Below are 24,172 nucleotides of genomic sequence, written 5' to 3'. Positions count from 1 at the left end.
CACACTATGAACCAAATTTCTACTTGTTCAAATCCATTTATTTCCAAGTCTGTAATACTATCCTCTTCAAGGACAGAAATGTTTATAAAGTGATCTTTCACTTACTCCTGATGAGGAAAACTGTATCCTAAATGGTGATGCCTATGCCCCATCCTTAGAAGATCAAAGTTCCTTGTAGTTCTGTTTACCCTCAAGATAACCCTCCTAAAAACAGGCTAAGAATTCTAAAACCAGGAACAGAGGAAGCAAGGGCTACCAGCCAGAGTCATGTCTGTCGGCTCTCACTCCAACACTGTGATGAGTATTGCAGATACTCAGCCACAGGATATTACCTGCTGGCCCAGGAAACAGACTTAGACCTTAAAAGCCAGCTGGAACAGAGCAGGATGGAGCATATAGGTGCTTCTTCCACAGGTGGAAAAGCACCTGGTACTAAAACACATGCTGCAGCCTCAGTGGTGGTCTGCTGCCATTCTTGTGCATTTGATATTTAGCAGTTCTTAAAATAGCCATGGCCTCTCTGCTGTAAGAGGACCTGCTTCTTTCTTCTTGTGAGAAGGAGCCCTATGTGAGCATGAAGCCTGTGATGGCTCCTCCTTGTCTAGTCCCACACTTTCAACCACTGCATCCTGCCCAGCAGTCTGGTGGTCACTCTGTGTTACAAACATGACACACCTAGATCAAACCAAGGAGAGGAGGCCCAGTATATAAAACCTGTCCTCCTGGAAGTATTTATGGTTGGTAATTCAAAATAGAAATTTTTCATATTACTAAGAACTCCCAAAAGGGATTTAGGATATCAGAATTCTCTTTTCTCTCATTATTTTTGTATCAATTTCAAATGATTAAGTAAAATATTAAAAATATAATACAAGGACTTCTAAGTTTATTAAAACTTGTATTTCTGTTTTAAGGACATGATGTAAAAATGAGATTTCTTTCTCAAATTGCTGAAATATGTGTATTCACTAAAAAACATAAACACAGATAGGGAGAATTGCAAGTCAGTCACACACAACACTATGTGAGCAGAGGGAAACACTAGATCCAGATCCTAATGTTACTCCCTTTATGCTACTGCTGCCTGTTAGCTCCTACTGTGATCCATGGTCTGGGCTAACAGCACAGAATCCATACATCAAGACTATAAGCTTTGCTAAACTATTAAAGCAGCCTGTTTAAAATTCAAATGTACTGAAAAGTGAAAACTGAAAATCACTCAAAAACTCAAACATTAATCTTTCAAAAGGCCCCAATGAACATTTCTCCACATTGAAAACAATTTGATTATAGCAGAATATAAGTACAAGATACTCACATGCATCAGTGCATAATGACTCACTTTATGAGTGAGAAAATGTAGGCTTAGAAAGGTTTGTTGTCCCTAAAAAGACTTGTACCACCTCTAACACCATAGGACCCCCTATACCTCATCTCAGTGATAAGGAAACCCCTGATAACATTGTATACAACTTACATTACATAGTTGGAACATGTAAGGCCAGGTGTTGTACTGAGTGCTGAACAGAAGTATTGTCCCAAAAATTCATTATGCAGCAAAGCCTATGTGAAACAAAGAGTAAGGCAAGGTGGTTTTAAATTTCAAAAAATTTCCAAAGAATTATCACAGTTAAGTCCTCAAGTTTAATCCTTTTTTAAAAATTTTTTAAGAGAGAGAGAGAATTTTTTAATATTTATTTTTTAGTTTTCGGCAAACACAATATCTTTGTTTGTATGTGGTGCTGAGGATCGAACCCGGGCCGCACGCATGCCAGGCGAGCACGCTACCTCTTGAGCCACATCCCCAGCCCAAGTTTAATCCTTAATGGTATTTTCAAAGGCATACCAAGTTGCATATTCATAGTGTACCACAGCAAAGTCACTAAAGTTATTGCCCCTGGAAATCAAGAGGCCTAAGGTTGGGATATTGCTTCCAATTGGCCAAGAAGGGAGACCTCTTGCTGGAATCCCATAGCCATTTCCTTCTTCTTTCCTTAATTGTATAACCCTATAAACTTTATAACCAAAATGATACAGTATCGCTCAACGAATAATACTGATTTATGGTAATGATGATTTCTTGTTTTCATCAAAATCACTTATAGGAATTAGAATCTGGTTATACTGTATTAAGAAACAGCATTCTTTGGAGTTGATTCCTTTGCTAGAGCTATAGGGCTAAGAGTATTATTTAGCCTCTGCTTCTATTATAATTTTCCTTTAATCATAAACTAAATATCCCAGTCTCCTATCCCTTTATTTATTTCCTCATTGAACTGAAACATAATGTTTTCATCAATCTTTCTGCTTTACTATGAGATTTATTCTCCCCACCCTTCTCTGCCCTCAAACCACAGAGTGACTAAAGAAAACCAGAAATGAGTCCCTGACATTGTGTTTAAAAAAGGCTATTAGGAAATCCTCATCCATTGCTCCTGAAAGGAAATTATGGATGGAAGGTATTCATAGGTCATGGCAGGGGAAACAGATGGGTAGATTTTATTTGCATTGTTCCCACCTTGGGGACCCACTCACAATGACAGTCAAGGATACCTTACCGTTAGGCCATAATAAGGAATGCTGAAGTAATGAATCCATGAGAGCTGAGGAGTCATGTTTTCAAAATATAACGACAGACCCAAAAAAATCTACAAAAATAAAAATCATGGGTTAGAACTGGTCCAGGAATTTCATGAGAAATTCTAGAGAAGATAGGTTCCAAGAACCCTACAACCTTCTAAATATTTCCTCTAGGAACAACTCTTGAAATACTTTGCACTTGCCCTAAACATTAGTCTTCCTTTGCATGTGTAAATTTCTGCATGGCTAAGGCTGCTTATGGTTTTAAGTTAAGGAAAATAGAGTATAATCTATATTATATATTCTACTTACTTGGAAGATTCTTAATTGTCAAGACTCTGTCAAGAACATTCTCTGTACTCCTACATAATGGAAGATTAAGAAGTACACTTGTCTCTTGGTGTTCAAGGGAGACTGGTGCCAGGACCCACACAGAGAAACCAAAATCTGCAGATGTTCAAATCCCTTTATTTCAAAATAGTATCATATTTTTAAAATATGGAACCCAAAGTAAATCCTTTTTGCTTTATGAACATATTTTATATTTTAAATCATCTCCATGATTCTTATAATACCAAATACCATATAAATGCTACATATGTAGCTTATACCATATGCATGTAACCATGTATATGTTATAGTTTAGGGAATAATGATCAAAAGCTATTATTCATATTCAGTAGAGACATAATTCTTGTTTTGTATGTTTTTCATCTGTGGTTGGTTGAATCTTCCAATGCAGAACTCACAGTCACAATGAGCTGACTCCTGACCTATTCTTATTATACCATTACCATGTTCCCACCCCCCCGCCCTGGCCAATAATTCCAAAAAACTAGGAATAGATAGAGGGACATTCCTGAGTATTACGCATTCCTCTCTACTTCCAAACAGCAACAAGACTTGTTGTTTACAAGAGTTTGTATTTTGTATCCATGATGTTAAGAATTTGGGTTTCAGAATGCAGGCTTCAGGTTTCTCAAAGCCTAGAACTGATAAATGGCCTAAGGTGGTATAGTAGACGAAAATGTGGTAAATCCCCCCCGTTTAAAGCTATGAGTAAGCGGTATTGCAATGCTGACTCAGGAAGAAATGCTGGAGATGAATGAGAGGCAGCTAAGAGACCCACACAACACATGACCCAACTGACGCAAGGGAGGTTAGAATATGCACAGCAATGACAGAGCTGCGTTGTGCCTGCATATGCCACCCTTGACCTTTCTCTGGGTGAAAAGCAATTTTTGCATTTTTAAATTTCTACATAGAAACCTTTAAATAACAATCATATATCAAATAAATCAAACAAACATCTTTATTTATTGAAGGACATTTTCTTTATAGCAGATGAAATATAAATATCACTTTCTCAATGGTATACATTGGTAGATTTGAAATTCAGAAAGCGAAGAACTAAACTTTGGCAAGAGTATGTGCAAGCTAAGCCTGAATGATTATGTCAAACCCTGACATTATGGATAACTATACGGATAACCATACTAATAAAAAATGTGTTTAAAGTATATGTGCTACATATGTGTCACTGAAAGATATCTCTTCCTATTGTAGGCTGAACGTGTTTGTTTAGCTGATGTTGTAAGGGGGGAAACTGAGGTAATAGGTTCTGTTTATCTATTGATTCATTTATGTGAGTACAAATTTTAGGAGCATGAAAGATTAAGACTTAATAACCATGATTTTGAAAAGATGAAACAGAAATACATGGTTATAAGAGATTTTCAGGAAACCAGACAAGAGCTACTACTATGGACTTTATACTTTTCCAGTAATTTTAAAACATTATCAAAATGCAAGAGGTAAATATCCAAGCTAGATCCCTGTTACACTTCTCATGAAACCTTCACATTGGAGAGTAATGAATCCAACACCAAACCACCTTGCTGGTAAAACAGCTGGCAGTTCTCTAACACCAGCATGAAAGGCAGGCAGAGAGCCTGGTGACTTTTGTGAGGGAATCAGCCAATTATTCTGGTTTTGGAAGTTCCAATTTATCAAGGGCTTCATAATATGTCAGAAAGAAATCTCTTTTTAAAATTACATTAGTGAGGACATGGTGCTTAAGTAACTACATTATAAACTAACAAAAAAAATGGACATTATTTCAGTCTGTGACCTCCTAAAAGCCTCAAAATCACAAACACAGAATACTGCAGCTGGCTTATGTGACAAGAAGGTACAAGCATAAGCAAGGGGAAAAATTGTGTCCCAGAGAAGAACAGTACACACTCACCATCATAAATATAAAATAGATGTCTGCAATACGTGTTGCTATAGTTGTGTCACTATTACCTGCACCTATGGCCAGTGCCAAGGAAATGAATGAAAAAGCCACCATCATGAGGGTAAAGGACATGATGAAGAAAGCCTCCACCGCTGGTTTTAGTCCTTAAAAAGAAAGGAAGGGATCAGTTCTGTGTAACTCATGGTATATTGGGGGCTATTTTTTTGTGCCAATAGCACTACAGTATTCTGAGAAATGAAGAAGAGAACACAAATCTCATCCACTATACAACTATCTGGGTCACAAATTTCATTGTGTCCCTTCAGTTACCGAGGGGAGGTGTCTCCATAAGCTAAGGCCCTTAGAATAATTGCCACATGGTTCTGTGATTGAAAATGGGGCTGTGAAGTTTCTTAAGCGAATTTATAATTAACATGACTAATGATCTGTGTGATATGGTCTGAAGATTTCAAACAGTTACAAGAACACTGATCAGGAGTCTATTGTTCTAGATTCCATACCTAATCTTATGACATACTTCTTATTAGTAAAATAAGAAATTTAAGCTCTATTACTGGTTCTCCTTTAGTGTGTTGTCAAAGAAAGTATATTCTGGTGTGTGTATATGTATGTGTGAATGTGTGTATTTGTGTGTGTGTGTACGAAACAGTGAAACACATAGAAATGAGAATTCAATGAAGCCAGAGCATAATGCACAAATTATTCTGTCTACTTCAACAAATGAGTACTTTTATTACATTAATAAATCCCAAATCACCATCTTAGAGAAGGGGACAGGGGGAGAATATATATGTACACTCTTTTTTATCTCTCTCTACATATCTCTGCAGATATTAGAGATATTATCTGCTTATGTATATTTTATTTCTATATAGAGATACATAAGTAGGATATAGAGAAAAATATAGATAGGCATTAAATATCCCAGCTCCTATAGCGCAGTCTTAAATAGTTCTACAAATGCTTTCCGTGTTTGAGTATGACACATGGCATCCCTCAGAAAAATATAATTTTGAAAATACATTTTAACATTTACTTGGGCAAAGTCTATTTTAGAGAATATACAATAGATACATGATTCCTCCCTTATAGCTTGTAAAATAATTTTTGGAATCAAAAACATGTTTGCAAACTTAATTAATTAATTAATTTTAATTTAATTAATTTTAATTAAGAACTTAATTAAGAACTTAATTTTTTTTACATATCCAACTAAAGACACATCCTATTTGTCTTGTTACTTACTTACCTATCATGAGGTAAAGTATACAAGTAAATATAAAACTTGGCAAGAACCTCCTGGATAGTAAATCAAATAATATATTTCCAAAGAAATAAGATGACACCTTGTAGTATCCACTGATGTGCTCGTGTCTGCAGAACAAAAACACACACCACACATCCCAATTAGTCCGAGAAGACACAGCCCTGATGAGATGCTGCTGTGCAGACTCCTGCTGCCACCAGGTCTAACTCTACAGCTGCCCATAGGCTCCAGGATGACCCTCTACACCCTTCTCCACCTCAGGTGCAGCTTCCCTGGAGCATCACCCCATGAGACTCTTGCTGTGACCCTCTCTTGGTGCCGCCCCCTCTGGCCCCACCTTACCTCTCCAGGGTCACACAATCTGTGTCCCCTCACTCTCCTCAGAGACTCTACTTCTCCTCTGAGGTTGCCTCAGCCTGAATAGCAGCACTTTAGGGGACAATCTCAGGGGTAACTGTTGTTTTTCCTTTTCCCCATTTCTGAGTGGGAAGATGCTGACATTGTTATTTCCCAAGGCCTCCAAGCAGCTTGATATCACTAAATTTGTTTATTTCTACTCTCATGTTAAAAAAAGAAAAAAATACTTCTTCTTTCAGTGATCATGCCTCCAACTGCACCACTGTCAGCAATCAAATCCCCTCTTCCTGGCACCTTTCTCCCCAAATTCCAAACTCTTTCACCACAATCTTCACTCCTTCCCTCTCTGGTGATTCCAGTCATGGGAATGTAGGCATAGACAAATCTCCTCCATCTTTGAAAAATATAGGGGTAGAACCACCCCTCTCTTTCCTTTAAGGCTGCCCTCTGTCTCTCTCCAGTCTATGATTCACTCAGGGCTGTTCTTGGCACATACTTTGTCAATTTCATAGCCTGTTTCCAAATTGCTGCTTAAGCCACCAATTAATCTCTACCAAATCTCTTGAAAATTTCTTTGAGAGAGTCATTGTGGCCTATTATTTTCTAAAAACAAAAGATATTTCTCAGCCCCTTTATTCCTCTCCACAGAATTGGTATTTGCTGTCATACCCTCCATAAAATTTCACTTTTCTTTGTAACAGGCCCTATACACTCTTGATTTTTCCACCCCATCAAGATTTTGCTTTTTCTCAATTAATACTGGTAATCTTCATATATACTTCAAAAGCTTGTGTTGTACATGATAAAGATATGCAATTTAAAAGGAAAATAATACAAAGAAAAAGAAAAGAAAAATACCAGTGATCTCAAGAATCACATTTCAGTTCCAATTCTGGGTTTGAACATTTTCCCCCAGCCAGCAATCCCCCTTACCAGAACAGAGACCAACTCACAGAAAGAGCTGATTCTGGTTCACAAAGAATTCCATCACTGACACGCTGCTGAGACACTGGTAGACCATCAGGAAGAAGAGCACCCCTGCTCTGCCAGGACAGAATGGGAACAAAAGCAACTCAGTAAACTCAGTGCTCTTAGGTTGGTTTCTTCCCACAGAACTCCTCCCAGAAATAATGTGACATCAAATACAATTAAAAACAAAAATAGCTCTTTAGGTTTCAATGGATAGGAAAGTGTGACCTGCCTCTAGTTGCTCCCCCAACTCTGTGTCTCAGTGGTGCCTCTGTGACTCCCCACTATGACACGTATTAAAATACCAGTTTTAGGTTGTGGTGCATGGACTTGTGCTCCCTAAAATTCATATGCTGAAGAGATAGTCCCCAATGTGTCAGTCCTGGGAGGCAGGTCCTTAGGGAAGTAATAAGGCTTAGATTAGGTCGTGAGATTGGAGCCCCCATCATGGGATTAGTGAATTGGTGGAGAGGAAGAAACATCAGGTGCTCTCTGCCATGAGAGGAAGTGAAGGCCCCATTTAAGATCCAGGGAGGGACCCTCACAGGAACCTGATCTACTGAAAGAGAACTCTGGTCCCAGACTTCCAGACTCCAGTATTGAAAGAAAATAAATTTCTGTTGTTTAAGCCACCAAGTACATGGTATTTTCCTATGACAGCCTGAACTAACATAAAATACCCTCTCATCTTCAAATTCACTCACAAAAATGCTGAATATCATTCCTAACATATGAAAAGAGAAACATTAACCTAAGTAAGCCTAAATAAAGCTCCCAAAGGTTAAAATATTTGATTATCCAGTTTTTTTAAAAGTTTGTTCTAATTAGTTATACATGACAGTAGAATGTATTTCAACACATCATACATAAATGGAGAATAACTTCTCCTTCCTCTGATTGTATAGGATGTATAATCAGATGTATAATCAGATGTGTAATCATATATGCACATAAGGCAATATTGTCCAGTTCATTTTACTATCCTTCCTATCCCCATACCTTCTCCCCTCTCTTTATTTCACTCTGCCTAATCCAAAGCACTTCTATTTTTCCCTAGCCACTCCACCCCTTATTGTGAATTAGCATCCATAAATCAGAGAAAACGTTTGATCTTTGGTTTTCTGAGACTGGCTTATTTCACTTAGTATAATATTCTCCAGCTCCATCCATTTACTGGCAAATCCCATCATTTCATTCTTCTTTAAGGCTGAGTTATTGCCGCAGTCTGGCTGCAGCAATCTAACGGGGCAGGGGGTGACAAGCAATTTGTGAAGGCTGATACAGCAGGAGTGGGAGCCGTTTATTGTAGGACAGTAGGGATATATATATATATATATATATATATATATATATATATATATATATATATATATATAACTAATTACACACAGCTTATCTTAACATAAACTAGATACAGCAGTCAACCAATAATGAATCCTCATCATAATGATTACACACAGCTTAACTTAATTGACATAATCTAGACACAGCAGTCAGTCATTAAGGAATCTCTATCATCTTAATGGCTAGCTGGCATTACTTCACAAACCACTCCCTCTGGCAAAATGCCAGGTGCCATTTTGACTTGTTTATGGACCCTAACAAGTAATATTCTATTATGTATATATACCACATTTTATTTACCCTGTCATTTGTTAAAGGGCATCTCGGTTGGTTCCATAGTTTGGCTACTGTGAATTGAATTGTTATAAATAATTGACTCAAAAAACTGCTGAGTATTTTTGTGATGTGGCTGCATTACTGTAATATTCTTATTTTTAAGTGCTTTGGGTATGAACTGACGAGTGGGATAGCTGCATCAAATGGTGGTTCTATTCCAAGTATTCCGAGGAATGTCCTTACTACTTTCCATAATGGTTGCAAGAATTTGCAGTCCTACCAGTAATGTAGGAGGGTACCTTTCCCCACATCCTCTCCAACATATATTATTGCTTGTATTCTTGATAACTGCCATTCTGACTGGAGTGAGATGAAATGTCAGAGTAGTTTTGATTTTCATTTCTTTAATTGCTAGAGATGTTGAACATTTTTTCATATATTTGTTGATAAATTGTATTTCTTCTTCTGTGAAGTTTCTGTTCAGTTCCTTAGTCCATTTATTGACTAGGTTGTTGTTTTTTTTTTTTTTTTTTTGGTGTAGAGTTTTTTGAGTTCTTTATATATCCTAGAGGTTAGTGCTCTATCTGAGGTTAATGTGGTAAAGATTATCTCCCATTCTGTAGGCTCTGTCTTCACATTATTACTTTTTTCCTTGCTGAGAAGAAACTTTTTAGGTTGAATCCATCCCATTTATTGTTCTTTGATTTTACTTCTTGCATATTAAGAGTCTTGTTAAGGAAGTCAGGTCCTAAGCCAACATGGAAAGACTTGGGCCACTTTTTGTTCTATTTGGTGCAGAGTCTCTGTTCTAACGTCTAAGTCTTTGATTTACTTTGAGTTGAGTTTTGTGCCAGCTTGGTTTTAAAGGGAAGTACTAAGAAATTAAGGCATGTGGAAGGAAATGAGATGTTGATAAAACCTGCACTTGGCTCCTTACTACAGTCGCCCAGGCCAGGACCATCAGTAGCCTTGACAGCTATCCTTGATATGGAACAGCCACTATCCTACAAGATTTCCAAAGTGATTAAAACAGAAATAAATCTGATACTTTTTGTAATAAAAAAGTAATTTTATCACATGTATGTAGACTATTAATGCTTATTTCTTGGTAAAATAATTGAGATTTAGAATGAAAAGTACTCAATTAATTTATACTTCAACAGAAATAAGTATCTCATGAATTCATGCCAACATCCCTGAAATAGGGAGCAGCTTCCCTTCCTAACCAAACAACTGAAATAACAGGGAAAACCAGAGACAAAGATGATGTGCATCATTTAAATGATAAAAAAGAACACTTTCATAAATGTAAAGTCAAATGAATAATCTCAACTAATTTAAAGAAAAAAAGAGAGTCCGTAGATTGTTTTTCACACCTAAAGACTGAAGAACTAAGAGTTCAGGCTGTTTATAATTTAAAAGTTCACACAGTAATTAAATTGAATGGAAAATAGGCTGGTCCAAGGGGCAACAAGTTGTTTAACTTTTGGATTTGAAATAATGTAACAACATGTTGAATGGCAGTTTTAGAAATATGGGACAGAGCAAAAATCCAATTCAATTTATTGTCGCACATTTAATAATACAGTAATATTCATGATTCTGGGAAAGGACAGTAAAATTCCTTCTAATATGTAAGGTGATTTATTTGACACTAAACAAGTATAATTATTAAAGAATTTAATACATCCAGTTTTTTCAGTGTGGTAACCCATGTGCTGTATCTACTTATAGATCTGATTTATCTTTTCTTCATAAATGGACAAATTATATTCATATGTGCTAGGTTCAAAGTGATGCTATGTTTCAAAAACAAAATGTTAAAGAATAATAAAATGAAAATAATTATAGTGATACCTACTGCTTCAAATGTTCATAATTTTTATGGTGAAAACATTTATGCTCAGCAAGTGTGAATTGTACAGTATTATTTGCTGGATTCACCACCAAGTATAGTGTATCCCTCAGAAAAAGTAAAACCTATCCTTCCTGCCTTAGGAGATTTCATCTTGACCTTCATCACCTCATTTCCCTATATGTTAGCCTCTACTCTCTGTTTTTATGACTCCAGTAGTTTCAGAATTTACACATAAATGAGAACATGTGCCTTTTACCTTTCTCTGTCTGGATTATTTTACTTAGCATAGTGTTCTCTAATTCCATCCATGTTGTTAAAAATGGCAAAATTTCTTTTCCTGAGGCTGAACAGCATTCCCTCGTGCACATGTTTTTTTTTTTTTTTTTAATCCATTCATGGGCTGATGGACACTTAGATTGATTCCTGAACTGACTATTGTGCACAGTGTTGCCCTGAATGTGGGAGTGCAGATCCCTCTTCAACAAACTGACTTCAAATATTTTGTGTAAACACCCTAAAGTGGGATTACTGGATTCAAATATTTTTCTAAATACATGTTTTTTTCCTAATTTGTTCAGCTCTCACTACAACACCATAAAACTATTCAAATAAGCTCATTCTCCACACAGGATTCTAACCCAGTTCCTCAGTTACAGAGGTTAGATAGAGTGCAAAGACAGTGATTGGTCCCAAAGAAGAGCTAAATTGTTGGCTTCTCCAGCAATGTCAAATGATGAGGCCCTGAATATTCACCTCTGAAGAAAGCTCTGACAACCTGGTGCTAGAGACAAAACTGAGAATGTTTTCCTTTTCCTAAGCAGAAGAATCAATCACTGATTGTGGGAGGCCATCCCTGAGCTATTTGCATAGCCTCTATTTGGCCTTGAAACCAAGGAGATTTTAGTCTGGCCTTACAAGTCATTTTGTGGCTTATGCAAAGCAAAAGCCAGTGATCTAAGTCTTTGGCTGGGCTATAGAGGCTGCTGTGTAGTTGGGTGTTACCCATTGGGCCTGGACAATCCACCTCCTACCTTATTGGGCAAAAGAACATTCCTTGGATATCCTTTGAAGTCCCCTTTTTTATATAAATAAAGAAACTGCAGGCTTGTTCACTCTCTTTCCAGTCTGGAAGCTTGAACCTTAAGGTCAAACAGCTGTCCTCCCCAGCTTTCTGGATACTACCTTCTTTGTTGTATGATTTTTTTGCTGGATTCTTAGCTTCACGTTGCAGCCAGCCCATTTAAACCCAGTTTATCTTGTCTGTGTGGAACTTGTTTTAGAACTTATCACATCAAGATGGATGTGATAAGCCACATACACAGGCCACTTTACAATGCCCAAACTTACAGAAAGGTGGTAGCAAATCTAAGTCAAAAATATAAATTAAGATAAGGTTAGTGTTTCATTTCTCAAGAATCCTTCTGCTAAAGTTTCTCTTTATTACTCTGGATTTTTCTACTAAAAACTTTAATGGCTAGCATTTCACTTCTTTATTGCAATTGATGACAGATTTTCAATATTTCTAACTGCTTCCTGGCATGACCTTGAGAGCCTGTGAGTACACTGAACTTGGTTAAGAAATGACATCTTCCCAGGACATAAACCAAGTACTAGCAGAGCTGTAAAAAAAAAAAAAAAGAAAGAAAAAAAATCTAAACGTTTCTGTCCTTAGAAGATAAAAAAGTGACGATGATGAGAACCATGCAGACTCTGATGTTCAGAATCTGGGTTCAGACTATGATGCAGCTGTTTAAAATGACATCCTGGAATGATAGTTTTTAGGACACATTATGACTGAAACTAGAAAGAATCATAACACTGATAAAGAGCTATCCACGTGAGAAGCAGGAAAAACTCAATCCCATCATCTGTCCTATACTCCCAAATCATGCAAATCAAAAGCATCAATAAAATTGGCTTACAATCCTCCAAAGAAAACAGATCAACTGGACTATATCAAAATTAAAATCATCTGTGCATAAAAGGTACTATCAACAGAGAGAAAAGAAACCCATGGAATGGAATAAAATAAGTGTAAATCATGTATCCGAAAAGAGATAAAAAACCCATACATTAAGATCTCCAGCTTAGCAACAACAACAACAATAAAACACACCAAAATCAAATAATCCTATTTTAAAATTGACAAAGGACTTAAAACACATATCTCCAAAGATCTAGTGATCTCTGTTATATCAGAAAACACAAAATAAACAGTTTTAGTAAGAATGTAGGAAATTAAAACACTGTGTGCTGCTGGTAAGAATGTAAAATGAGGTAGAAGAGAGGATGGTAGTGGTTTTAAAAAGTGACAGAATTTCCAAATGAAACAGAAATTCTACTTCTGGATCTCTGTCCCAAATCCCTGTTAGAAACAGGATTCAAACAGGTATGTGTACCCCCATAGCAGCATCACACAAATAACCAATATGTATAAGCAACCCAGATTTTCAGCAATGGAGGAGTGGATAAATAAAATGTTGTATACATATATGATAGAATATTCCTTAACCTTAAAAATGAAAAGAAATTAGAATGCCTGTTATAATTTAGAAGAAACTTGAGGACATTATGCTAAGGAAACTAAAGCAGTCATGAAAAGATGAATACTGTAAGACTTCACATTCATGAGGTTCCTAGAATGGCCAAATTCAGAGACAGAAAGTTAAAGATGGTTGCAGAGGTGGCAGAGGTGGATGAGGGTAGTTACTCTTAGGTGGGTTGAAGATTCCCCCTGGGAAGATGAAAAAATGCTCTGGAGTTGGATGGTGGTGACAGCTGACAATGTGCATGTATCTGATGCCCCCGAACTGTGCACTTAAAAATGGTTAAGTTGTGTAGGAGATGTGTGTAACTTACCACCACATATATATGTGTGAAACCACAAAGTAATTCCTCCATTGATTTACAATACACTAACACATGCTGCCCCATAGTAAAAGAGAAACACCCTGCATTGTCATAAATTCAAACACTTATCTGATGTCCCTGAGCTTGAACCAAGAGACAGAATTTTCTCAAAAGCAAGATCCAAATTTACTTACCTAATTTGGATTTCAGTACAGTGATCCCTCAGCAAAAGAAAAGTGACACCTACCACAGAGTCCCAGAATCAATGTGCCAATTAACTTTTCAAACAGAAAAATGAAAAGAAAAAGAAAAGAGTTGTAAATTTTGTTATAAAATATAGGGCTACCCAGTCAAATTTCTCCACTAAAATGCACACCTTAAATGACTTGGCCGGAGTCCCATTGCTTTAAAAATCAAATTGAAAATGTAAGGATTCTGTTGTTTGGACACTTGATAGGACAAGAGAGTTGGGGACTAGACAAGCTAAGTTTCCTCCAGGCACAGTGCACAGCAGAGCAATGCAGGCATGGGGAAGTCATTTCAGAAACAAAATCAGAGTTTTGACTAGAACTGAGCTCTCAACTGTCATGCCAGTGAAATCGCAGCTTTGTGCTTCAAGAGGTTCAAGTGAAAACAAGTGGCTTTACTCTAATCATTAGAAATACCTGAAATTTCAGGGTTGGAGATACTGCTCACCAGTAGAATGCTGTTGTAGCATGTGCCACACCTAGGGTTTGATCTTCATTACTTCAAAATTAACAGATAAACAAAACTTAATCACACACACACACACACACACACACACACATACACACACAAATTCTAACAATGGAATTTTGAATGCTAAGGACATGCTCATATCCAACCTGTGGGACATCCCCCCCAAAAAAAAAAAACTCAAAACTTTTGAGTTATATAGTCCAGGAAAACACTTAACAAAGCATTGCACAAGTAAAAACTTAATTGTGTCTGACCTGTTGTGCTATTCAATGTTTTATCACTATGACAAAATACGTAAGAAAATCAGCTTAAAGGGGAGGTTATGACTTGGATATGAGGTGTCCCCCAAAACCTTCTGTGATAATGCTGGAATATTCAGAGGTGAAATGATTGAACTGTGAGAGCTATAACCTAACCAGTCCGTCCTAGTTGGAATGGAAAGTCTGAGTAGTAACTGTAGGCATATGGGGTGTGGCTGGAGGAGGTGGGTCACTGGGGAGCATGCCCTGACAGGGTTGTTCTTCCTGAGGCCCCTTCTCCCTCTCATCTCTGCTTCCTAAGCATGGCATGTGCTCTGTCACCTTGGGCCCTGAACAATGGAGTCAGTTGTCCATGAACTGAGACTTTTGAAACCATAAGCCTCAAATAACCTTTCCTCCTGAAGTTGTTTTCTGGTATTTTGGTCACAGAAACACAGACCCTGACAGGAGATAAGATTTTTTTGGTTCACATTTCAGAGGTTTCAGTCCATGGTCTGCTGACTAAGTAGTTTTGGGCCTGAGGTGATGTGGAACATCATGGCAGGAGGGCATGATAAAGCAGAGCTACTCATCTTAACCTCATGGCAGCCAGGAAGCAGAGAGGGCAAGGAAGCAGCCAGAGAGAAGATGAACTGTTCCACGGCACCCCTTACCTCAGTGACTTACTTCTTCCAACTAGGCCTCACCTCCTACAGTTTCTCCACCTCCCAATTTCCTATCAAGCTATATAATCCAACCACTCAATCAATTAATCCTTTGATTCGGTCAAATGGTCCAACCACTTTCCAAGAGCCCCACCTCTGAAGGCTATTATTGGGGACTAGGCCTTCAACACAGGAGTCTTGGGGGACACTTCATATCCAAACCATAACACTGGTTCAATTGACTATATCTCAAATAAAGTGGGAATGACAAGTAAATGGGAGGATGGGTAGAAGATAAAACAATCCTGGAGCAGTCCATATCCGAACAAATTGCTCTCACATGATTATTTCAGAACATAATTAGAAGAATCTGTCAGTTACCTGAACTATCCAGGGTTGGGGATGATGCACCAAACTTTGGAATGAACGCCAGGTGATTTGTATGAGCTGATGACCAAAAGAGGTAACATAGGTGATCTCCTCCCCGAATAAGCGCCTCTTGTTCTGATCCTTTGAGAGTCGTTCTAGTTCAGAATTTGTTTCTCCACAGATGGGGGATTTTTCATAAAAATCAGCTAATGCTTCTATGACTGACTTTTCATTCATTGAAGACATTTCAGAGTTGCTGGCTGGAATAAAAGTGGATAACAGGCCTCAGATTACTACCTCATTAATAACAGATTACTACTGGTTTCATCAGTTTTTCTGTGAACTCTTATTTGTATAACTCCTAAAATCTGAAACTTGAGTACAAAAAGAAATGATAATTTGTAAAGTCGATAAAAATATACTTACTCACTAACAAAAAAAATCTTTCTGGCCAGTGCACTAATGTGTAAATTCACAAGCCCACGTTTTAATGAGCTACTGCATTGCTAAATCTCAACCAACTCAATTTGGCAAAAATATGTAAATGTAAGATCTTCACATACCTTCATGGTCTTCTGACTCTCTCTTTATTATACCAGTAATGATATCCAGGAAGAATTCTTCAGGGATGATATAGCACTCACTTTTGTAACCTGGAAAAGAAGACACACCACGAACTCAACCTAGGTCTTGGAAAATAGAGAAAACTCAATAAGTCTGATGGAGTTATTCAGTCACACAATATTTCAACCACTCAGTCCCCAAGTTTTAAAAAAAAGCATATTTCAAAATATTTTGAAATCTTCAGAACATCTTATATTATTAGTCTTCACTTCTCATAAATCCCCAAGGAGCTATCAATATGCTCTGGTACTTATGAGTACTCCTTCAAAAATCTAAATATAGGTCCAGGAAGAAACACTAAGTTTCTGTGTGTATTGCATACTCTGAGTTCTCCTAGAGAATACTGGAATGGCAGGAGGCACATCAGCAAGGATTGCTTGGCAACCTGTTTAATCCAGAGATCCAAATAATCACAACTCAAGCTGACATAATTCCAAATTGACAACAAATTCCCAGAGAAGCACTATCAAGAGAACATAACTAGCACAGCACACCTGAGCAGTCACCTCAACTTCCTGTGGTACAATCATCTAAACTTGACCTATGCTTGACTCTTTAGTTCATCTTCCCTGGGTTCCCCAGATTCACATGTGTTTGATTATTTTTAAACAACAAAGATTCAATAAAAACAAATTGAGAAAGATAATATTGACAATTTGATGTAGGGTCATGGAGAAACATCTATAATAATACCCAAAAACTTCTAAAAAGAAGAAGATGGAAAAGCCTTTAAAGGAATCATAATATTTAATCTGAAATAGAAAGAACCAAGCAGCCTGGAAATGTTAGCCCATTAATGTCAGATTCAGGGCCAGCTGTTCCATTGAGTTAATAGTCATTCACACCATTCAAGACTTATATCTTCAATCTAATGTTACTAGAAAATTCAGCAGCATCTCATGAACCCTCAGAGAGACAGAGCAAGATCACGTGTCAGGGGAAACACTGGAAAACAACAATTTGTTGCATGGTAGAAAAGGCAATGATTTGGGACTTTTCAAAAGTGTTTAACTAACAGAATAACTAGCTATAAATATAACATGTTAATTACAAAACTATCAGGGAAAGGTTACCACACCTGGGAAGAGAACAGACAAAGGCCCAAGACACACACACACACACACACACACACACACACACACACACACACACACCATGCATACTCATATAGGAGAAAAGAAAGAGCGAGCCCTGAACAACAAGCAAGTTCTGCAAAATGAAGAAAAATTCTGGCACCAAACTGATCAAAAATGTTTTGGAGTGGTGAAATTCCAGTTAGGTCTATGCAAAGATCAAGTAGTCTCTTGCTGCCTGCTCTGCTCTCCTCAGGAGTCTATGAATGAAAAATCTAGTGCATGAAAAGGTCAAACACACCTGCTGATTTGAAGTACTCCAAAGCCTCCTTTGCAGGACCGTGATACATTAGTTTTTCTGAAGCCAATAAGGTGAGGCTGTCAAACATGTTGAAGAAAGAATACCGAGGCTGATGAATGGAGAAGATGATTGTTTTTTCCTGCTCAGAAAGGCTAAGGGAAAATAATGAATCATTAAACATCTGAACTGGAAACTTCTTGGTAAAATGCTTTATTCCTGTCAGTAGAACATTTTCTCTCAGATCAACTTGATTTTCTCTTACAAAGTTCTCATTTCAACTTACATTATATACTTGAGAATAGGGGAAGCTAAATCCAATGCTTTTATTCAGAAGACCAAACATTCTTAAAATTTAGTACATCAAAGTCCAGAATTGGCTAGAATTTAGTGAAAATGCAGGTTTCTACATAGTTTTCCCAGACAGGGAATTACCATCTCTGGGGGTATGTACAGGAAATCTGTATTCTTTATAAGCATTGCAGATATTCTAATATTATTACTAAGCACTCAGGATATATTTGCTAAATGAGTTAGAGTGAAATTCATTTCCATTGACACAATGTTGTTATAAGGAAAGTCAAGTCAAGCAACTGACCAAGGGCTCACAGTTACTAATGGGGAAAGGTTGGGATCTAAGCTCTGATCTAATGCAAAGCTAGGAACACTGCTAAACTGTCTTTTACAGAAATTATTACTTATGAGTAGAAAACACAAAGATCAAAATCATTATTCAAAACTGTTATTTAAAATATTTTAAGAGAAGAATCACTTTAATTTAAGTATTTGATAAGGACCTTGTGTATCTAGCAATGTATCCAAGGATCTTCTGCCTCAAAGAGAAACATGAGATAGGAATCTATAATTTCAATAAGATGTGCATTAAAAGTAGCTAGCGGCTCCTTGTAAACAAAAAAAAAGTAGAGTGATAACACAGTCTGAAGGTGATGTAAATAGAATATCCAAATTCCCAATGATGGTGTGTCTAGCAGCTGAAAAAGATGGAGCAGAGGAGTTTCCAGGGATAGTGGACAAAAAAGCAGTGACCAGAACTACTGGGAGAGTGGTTCCAGTAAAAATTAAAGTACTTCACTGAGAAAGTAAATAAATATTTTGAGATAATGGCAGCCTGAACTCTCCCTGTCCAAAGTCACTTACAGACATGAAAATGGCAAAGACTAAACATAAGACAGTGGTGTTAGATTGGAATCACAAATATTTTTATGAACTCATGGGATTTTCAATATTTATACACAAACATAAACAATAATAGTTATAGATCTTTGTTTATGCATGTATTTTTATTAAAAAATAGATATGAAGTCTAGATGTAGTTCATTAATACAGTGGGTGCATAGTATGCATGAGGTCTTAGGTGGGGATCCCCAGCAAGGAAAAAATAAAATTATATATATATATATATATATATATATATATATATATATACTCACACACATATACAAAGGCTCATATTGTTATTTACTATATTTCCAAATAAAACATGAAAGTAAATTAATATTATATGTGGGTATAGACATACATCACACATAAACACATTTATACATGTACTTCCCAGGTCTGTCCACTATGGACCTAGAAGCAATGCCACTCTAGGATCAGTGAGCACACTGAACAAGCAGATATTGATCTCTAAGTGTTAACTATACCAGAATAAACCAGGACTGCTGGAAGAAAGTGCTCACTCAGGAGATGTACATGATAAGCCATAAATAGCATCATGACCATGAAGTAAAGTACTGTAAAAGAATCGTACCAGACATGTGAAAACACAAAAGCCACATGGAAGAAGTTCCTACTGGTCAAGTCAAGGCATAAGACCACAAAATGCTCATCATTTCTCAGGGTAAAAATGATAATTTCAGAGCAGAGAGGCCCAGTAGACACCATCACAATCAGATGATGGAGATTGACACCACCACAATCAGAGCGCTGAAGCTGCTACCACCTATAGGGGGCGCATTCCCAGGTATGTTGCACTGAGAACTCAGCATCCTTTCATGCAACACTCACCTGATGCACGCAGCTGAGAGTCACCAAATGAACTGCTCCAGGTTGTAAAAAGACAGGAAAAGTATGTTTTTTGAGAGGATTCTGAGGCAGAATATAAACAGTGACAGTAGGGATAACTGGGGAAATTTGAGCAGCTCTGGATTGGATCCTGGGAAAGTCATGTTTATTGTCTAGGGTGTGCAGATGATGATGTGTCCTCCCTAATTGGAGTCTGCAGTAGGGAGTATTTGGGGTGAAAGGGCATGATGACAGATAGAAACTATGTAGGGAGCATCAGAAAGGGAAGGAGGGGCTGTAGATACAGTGAAATCAAGGAGAGAAGAGTAGGAGTTCACTTGTTTTGTTCTTGGATCCTTTCTGTCAGTAGGAAATTTGTTTCTATAGTTTTAAAGATGAGATGTCTAAATCTCAGCTATTGAAAATTTTCCTAGACACTTCTCAGAGGAGGACATACAATCAATCAACAAGTACATGAAAAAATGCTCACCATCGCTAGCAGTCAGAGAAATGCAAATCAAAACTACCCTAAGATACCATCTCACTCCAGTAAGACTGGCAGCCATTAGGAAGTCAAACAACAATAAGTGCTGGAGAGGATGCGGGGAAAAGGGCACTCTTGTTCATTGCTGGTGGGACTGCAAATTGGTGCAGCCAATTTGGAAAGCAGTATGGAGATTTCTTGGAAAGCTGGGAATGGAACCACCATTTGACCCAGCTATTCCCCTTCTCGGTCTATTCCCTAAAGCCCTAACAAGAGCATGCTACAGGGACACTGCTACATCGATGTTCATAGCAGCTCAATTCACGATAGCAAGACTGTGGAACCAGCCTAGATGCCCTTCAATAGATGAATGGATAAAAAAAATGTGGCATTTATATACTATGGAGTATTACTCTGCATTAAAAAATGACAAAATCATAGAATTTGGAGGGAAATGGATGGCATTAGAGCAGATTATGCTAAGTGAAGCTAGTCAATCTTTAAAAAACAAATACCAAATGACTCCTTTGATATAAGGGGAGTAAACAAGGACAGGGTAGGGACGAAGAGCTTGAGAAGAAGATTTACATTAAACAGGGATGAGAGGTGGGAAGGAAAGGGAGTGAGAAGGGAAATTGCATGGAAATGGAAGGCGATCCTCAGGGTTATACAAAATGTCATATAAGAGGAAAGGAGGGGCAAGACAAGATAATACAAATGGAAGAAATGATTTACAGTAGAAGGGGTAGAGAGTGAAAAGGGGAGGGGAGGGGAGGGGAGGGGAGGGGTATAGTAGAGAATAGGACAGACAGCAGAATACATCAGACACTAGAAAGGCAATATGTCAATCAATGGAAGGGAAACTGATGTGATACAGCAATTTGTATACGGGGTAAAAGCGGGAGTTCATAATCCACGTGAATCAACCGTGTAATATGATGTATTAAGAACTATGTAATGTTATGAACGACCAATAAAAAAAAAAGAAAAAAAAAAGAAAATTTTCCTATAAATATTTCCAAACATTTTTCTATCTTGATAAAAGGAAACATCATTTCTTAAATTTCATTCCTCCACTTCTTCAGGCCCCAAATCTTAGCAGTTTGTCTGGATCCTACCATCCCAGGTCCAGTCCTGATCTGATTCTCTTAGTTCCCTTGAAAACAAACCCAGAAACCATCCACTTCTCACCAGGATCCTCCTAGTCAAAACTCCATCATCTTTCAGTGGATCCTTCATGGGGTCCTCCCTCACCCTTGCTCTACAGCACAGTCTTGTTTACAGCATTTGTTCTGCTCTAGAACTCTCAAGACATCCTCATGTCCCCTAGTGACAGGAAAAGCCATACTTCTTACATGGCCTCTGAGGACAATGCAGTCTGCAACCAGATCCACTCCACCTCATGTCCTAATCCACCCGTGAAGGGCTAAACTGGGTCCTCCCCAAACTAAGATGTTAAAATCCTATCCCCCAGTGCCTCAGGATGTGGCCACATTGGACATAGTGCTTTCAAAAAGGTCTTTAAATTTAAATGAGGTCATTGAGGGTCCTCATCTGCCTGTCCAATTAGGAGAAGATTAGGACAAAAACATACAACAGAGTTGATGGCCATCTACAAGCCGAGGAGAAAGGCCAAGGAAGAAACAAACCTGAGGATGCATCAACTCAAATTACTGCCTCCAGAGCCATAAGAAAATTAATGTTTTTTTGTTAAGCCCCCAGCCAACCTCCACTATTCTCAGTACCAAGGTCTGTCCTGGCCTCTGTCATGTTCCACACACATCGACATGCTCTGCCTCAGGGCAACTGGTTGCTTCTTCCAAGTAGAATTCTCTGCTAAATTCATAGCATATCTCACTTTCTCTGTCTCTCTGTCAATCTCTCTCTCTCTCTCTCTCTCTCTCTCTCTCTCTCTCTCTCTCTCTCTCTCTCTCTCCTCCTGTGTCCCATGCTTGTTGTCTTCCCTGACCTTCCTGCTATTTTAAAAGCTTCCCAACTCCACATGAACTTCCTTCCCTTTGCTCTTGTTTCATCTTTCTTGAACCATTTATTATTTATTGACTGTATCACACTAACCAAGAGAAACATTTTTATTAACATTCTGGATCCCCTGCACCAAGAATACCAGGTACATAGCAATGAACAGAGAGTAAATAAATGAAAAAACAACGTTGCCAAAGCATTTACCTTTTCAGGAGTTTAATGACCTTATATGCTGTGTTCCAGTCTAAACCAGTTGTGGGCTCATCCAGGAACAAGATAGAAGGATCAAGGATAAGCTCCATTCCTATACTAACCATTTTTCTTTCTCCTTTAGATTTCACCTGAAACACAAATTATTATCATCATCCACATGAATGAGTGTAGTCATTGTCAGTTGGTGAATTAATCTGTACCATTCTTCAAAGAGACATGTTATCTCATTATGCTCATTATATTGTACATCATGTAAATGATGCCTGGGAGAAGGAGAAGGTCTCTCATTCACCATATGCATAAGCTGAGCCCCAGTGCAGAGTTGCCAAGTGACTGCACCTGATATGAAGCTCAGGCTTCTAATAGTCCTTTATGTTCCTAACCAAGTCAAATATTTAGTTTTAAGATAATAAGTTACAACACTAAAGAATACCATTCTGACATAAGGAAATCCCTATTAAGATAGGAGAGGAAAAGGAAACTGCCTGTAGTGTTCTTTCAATGTGTTCTAACCACCTCCCTCTGACACACCACCTCCACAAAATGATCCCAAGTGGACCGATAAACAGAGAGTCAACTTGGGGCCAGGAAGGTATGCTTTTTACCATACCATTTTAGCATCTTTTCAGTTTAATATTTTTCCCAAAAATGATGCTTTGTATACCTAACTTACCTCGGTACACCTGATTCATCTTTTCAGAAAAATCCAGGTAAGCGGATAATCCACAGGACAACTGGCCCAATCTTTATAACAAGTAAATGTGTGGGAAGGGAGAAAGAAGATTTGGGGGAGGTAAAAAGTAGGAAACAGATCTGGAATTTGAAATCTACAAACAGATCATAATTAAATGCTACCCATGGCCCTTGATTGGGTTCTATTAACCAATGAAGTATAAAAGACATTTGGGTACCTTGACCAAAATGTTATATGCATGTACAAATATGCCAATATGAGATCTACTATTCTGTATAACTATTGTAAACTAAAAAAAAAGACTTGAATATAAATATGGGCTTGATGCTACTAAAATGTAATTGCTGGGCATTTTAGGAAACCTTTCCCAAAGGAGACTTTTCTTGAAATTTTCCTCTATTTTAAGTAAGATATTATGACCAATAACATAATGTCTTATGGGCTTAAGATTTTGACTAGCTAGTCAGTACTGAACAGAGAATAATTTACAAAGAAAGAAGTTAACAAGAAATTGAATGTCAAATGTCTGTCCTATTTTTCATCTTCCCATTATATCAATGTTTATTTACTACCTTTAAACAAAATAGATTTAAGACCAAGAAAACCATAAGAATCATGAAATTTAAAAAAAATCATCTATATTAAATCTTCATCAATCATGGGTCTAAAGCAATTGTTTATTGTATTTTTAATAATATAAATGATTGTCACAAAATAGATGGACTTGAAACAAGTGACGATATGGAGACATTTTCCAGTTTGATCATTGATAATGGTTGGTAAGGTAAGGAAATGTACTAATTTCTTTTTGCAATTATATGAGGAGAGGAAAACAAATGAGAAATTGAAGAAAATTATATTAATGATAAAGTGACATTAATTATTAGATAATCAATCATATCATTTGAGTAATCAGACTATTTTTCTACATTTCTGTTATTTAAAAATATCCTAAGAGCCACAAAAATAAACTATTTGAATCAATTAGTTTATATGATTCTAAGATGCCAACAACTGCCCT

At 37.4% G+C, this 24,172-nt stretch overlaps 1 protein-coding gene across 1 annotated transcript in view; it reads right to left on the bottom strand.

Moving 5' to 3' along the window:
- The window catches only part of LOC144257162 (broad substrate specificity ATP-binding cassette transporter ABCG2-like), a 126,560-nt gene that overhangs the window by 515 nt on the left and 101,873 nt on the right, over positions 1-24,172 (bottom strand). The window contains 11 exon segments of the mRNA XM_077803123.1: positions 1,478-1,563; positions 2,559-2,648; positions 4,829-4,983; positions 6,090-6,214; positions 7,418-7,507; positions 13,956-14,011; positions 14,013-14,039; positions 15,767-16,014; positions 16,318-16,407; positions 17,753-17,904; positions 22,449-22,585. Coding sequence (XP_077659249.1) covers positions 1,478-1,563; positions 2,559-2,648; positions 4,829-4,983; positions 6,090-6,214; positions 7,418-7,507; positions 13,956-14,011; positions 14,013-14,039; positions 15,767-16,014; positions 16,318-16,407; positions 17,753-17,904; positions 22,449-22,585 — 1,256 coding nt within the window.

The sequence above is a fragment of the Urocitellus parryii genome, chromosome 10 (assembly GCF_045843805.1).
Source record: "Urocitellus parryii isolate mUroPar1 chromosome 10, mUroPar1.hap1, whole genome shotgun sequence".
Taxonomy (NCBI): domain Eukaryota; kingdom Metazoa; phylum Chordata; class Mammalia; order Rodentia; family Sciuridae; genus Urocitellus; species Urocitellus parryii.
Note: the sequence above shows the minus strand (reverse complement) of the source record. Positions and strands in the feature narration are given on the sequence as shown.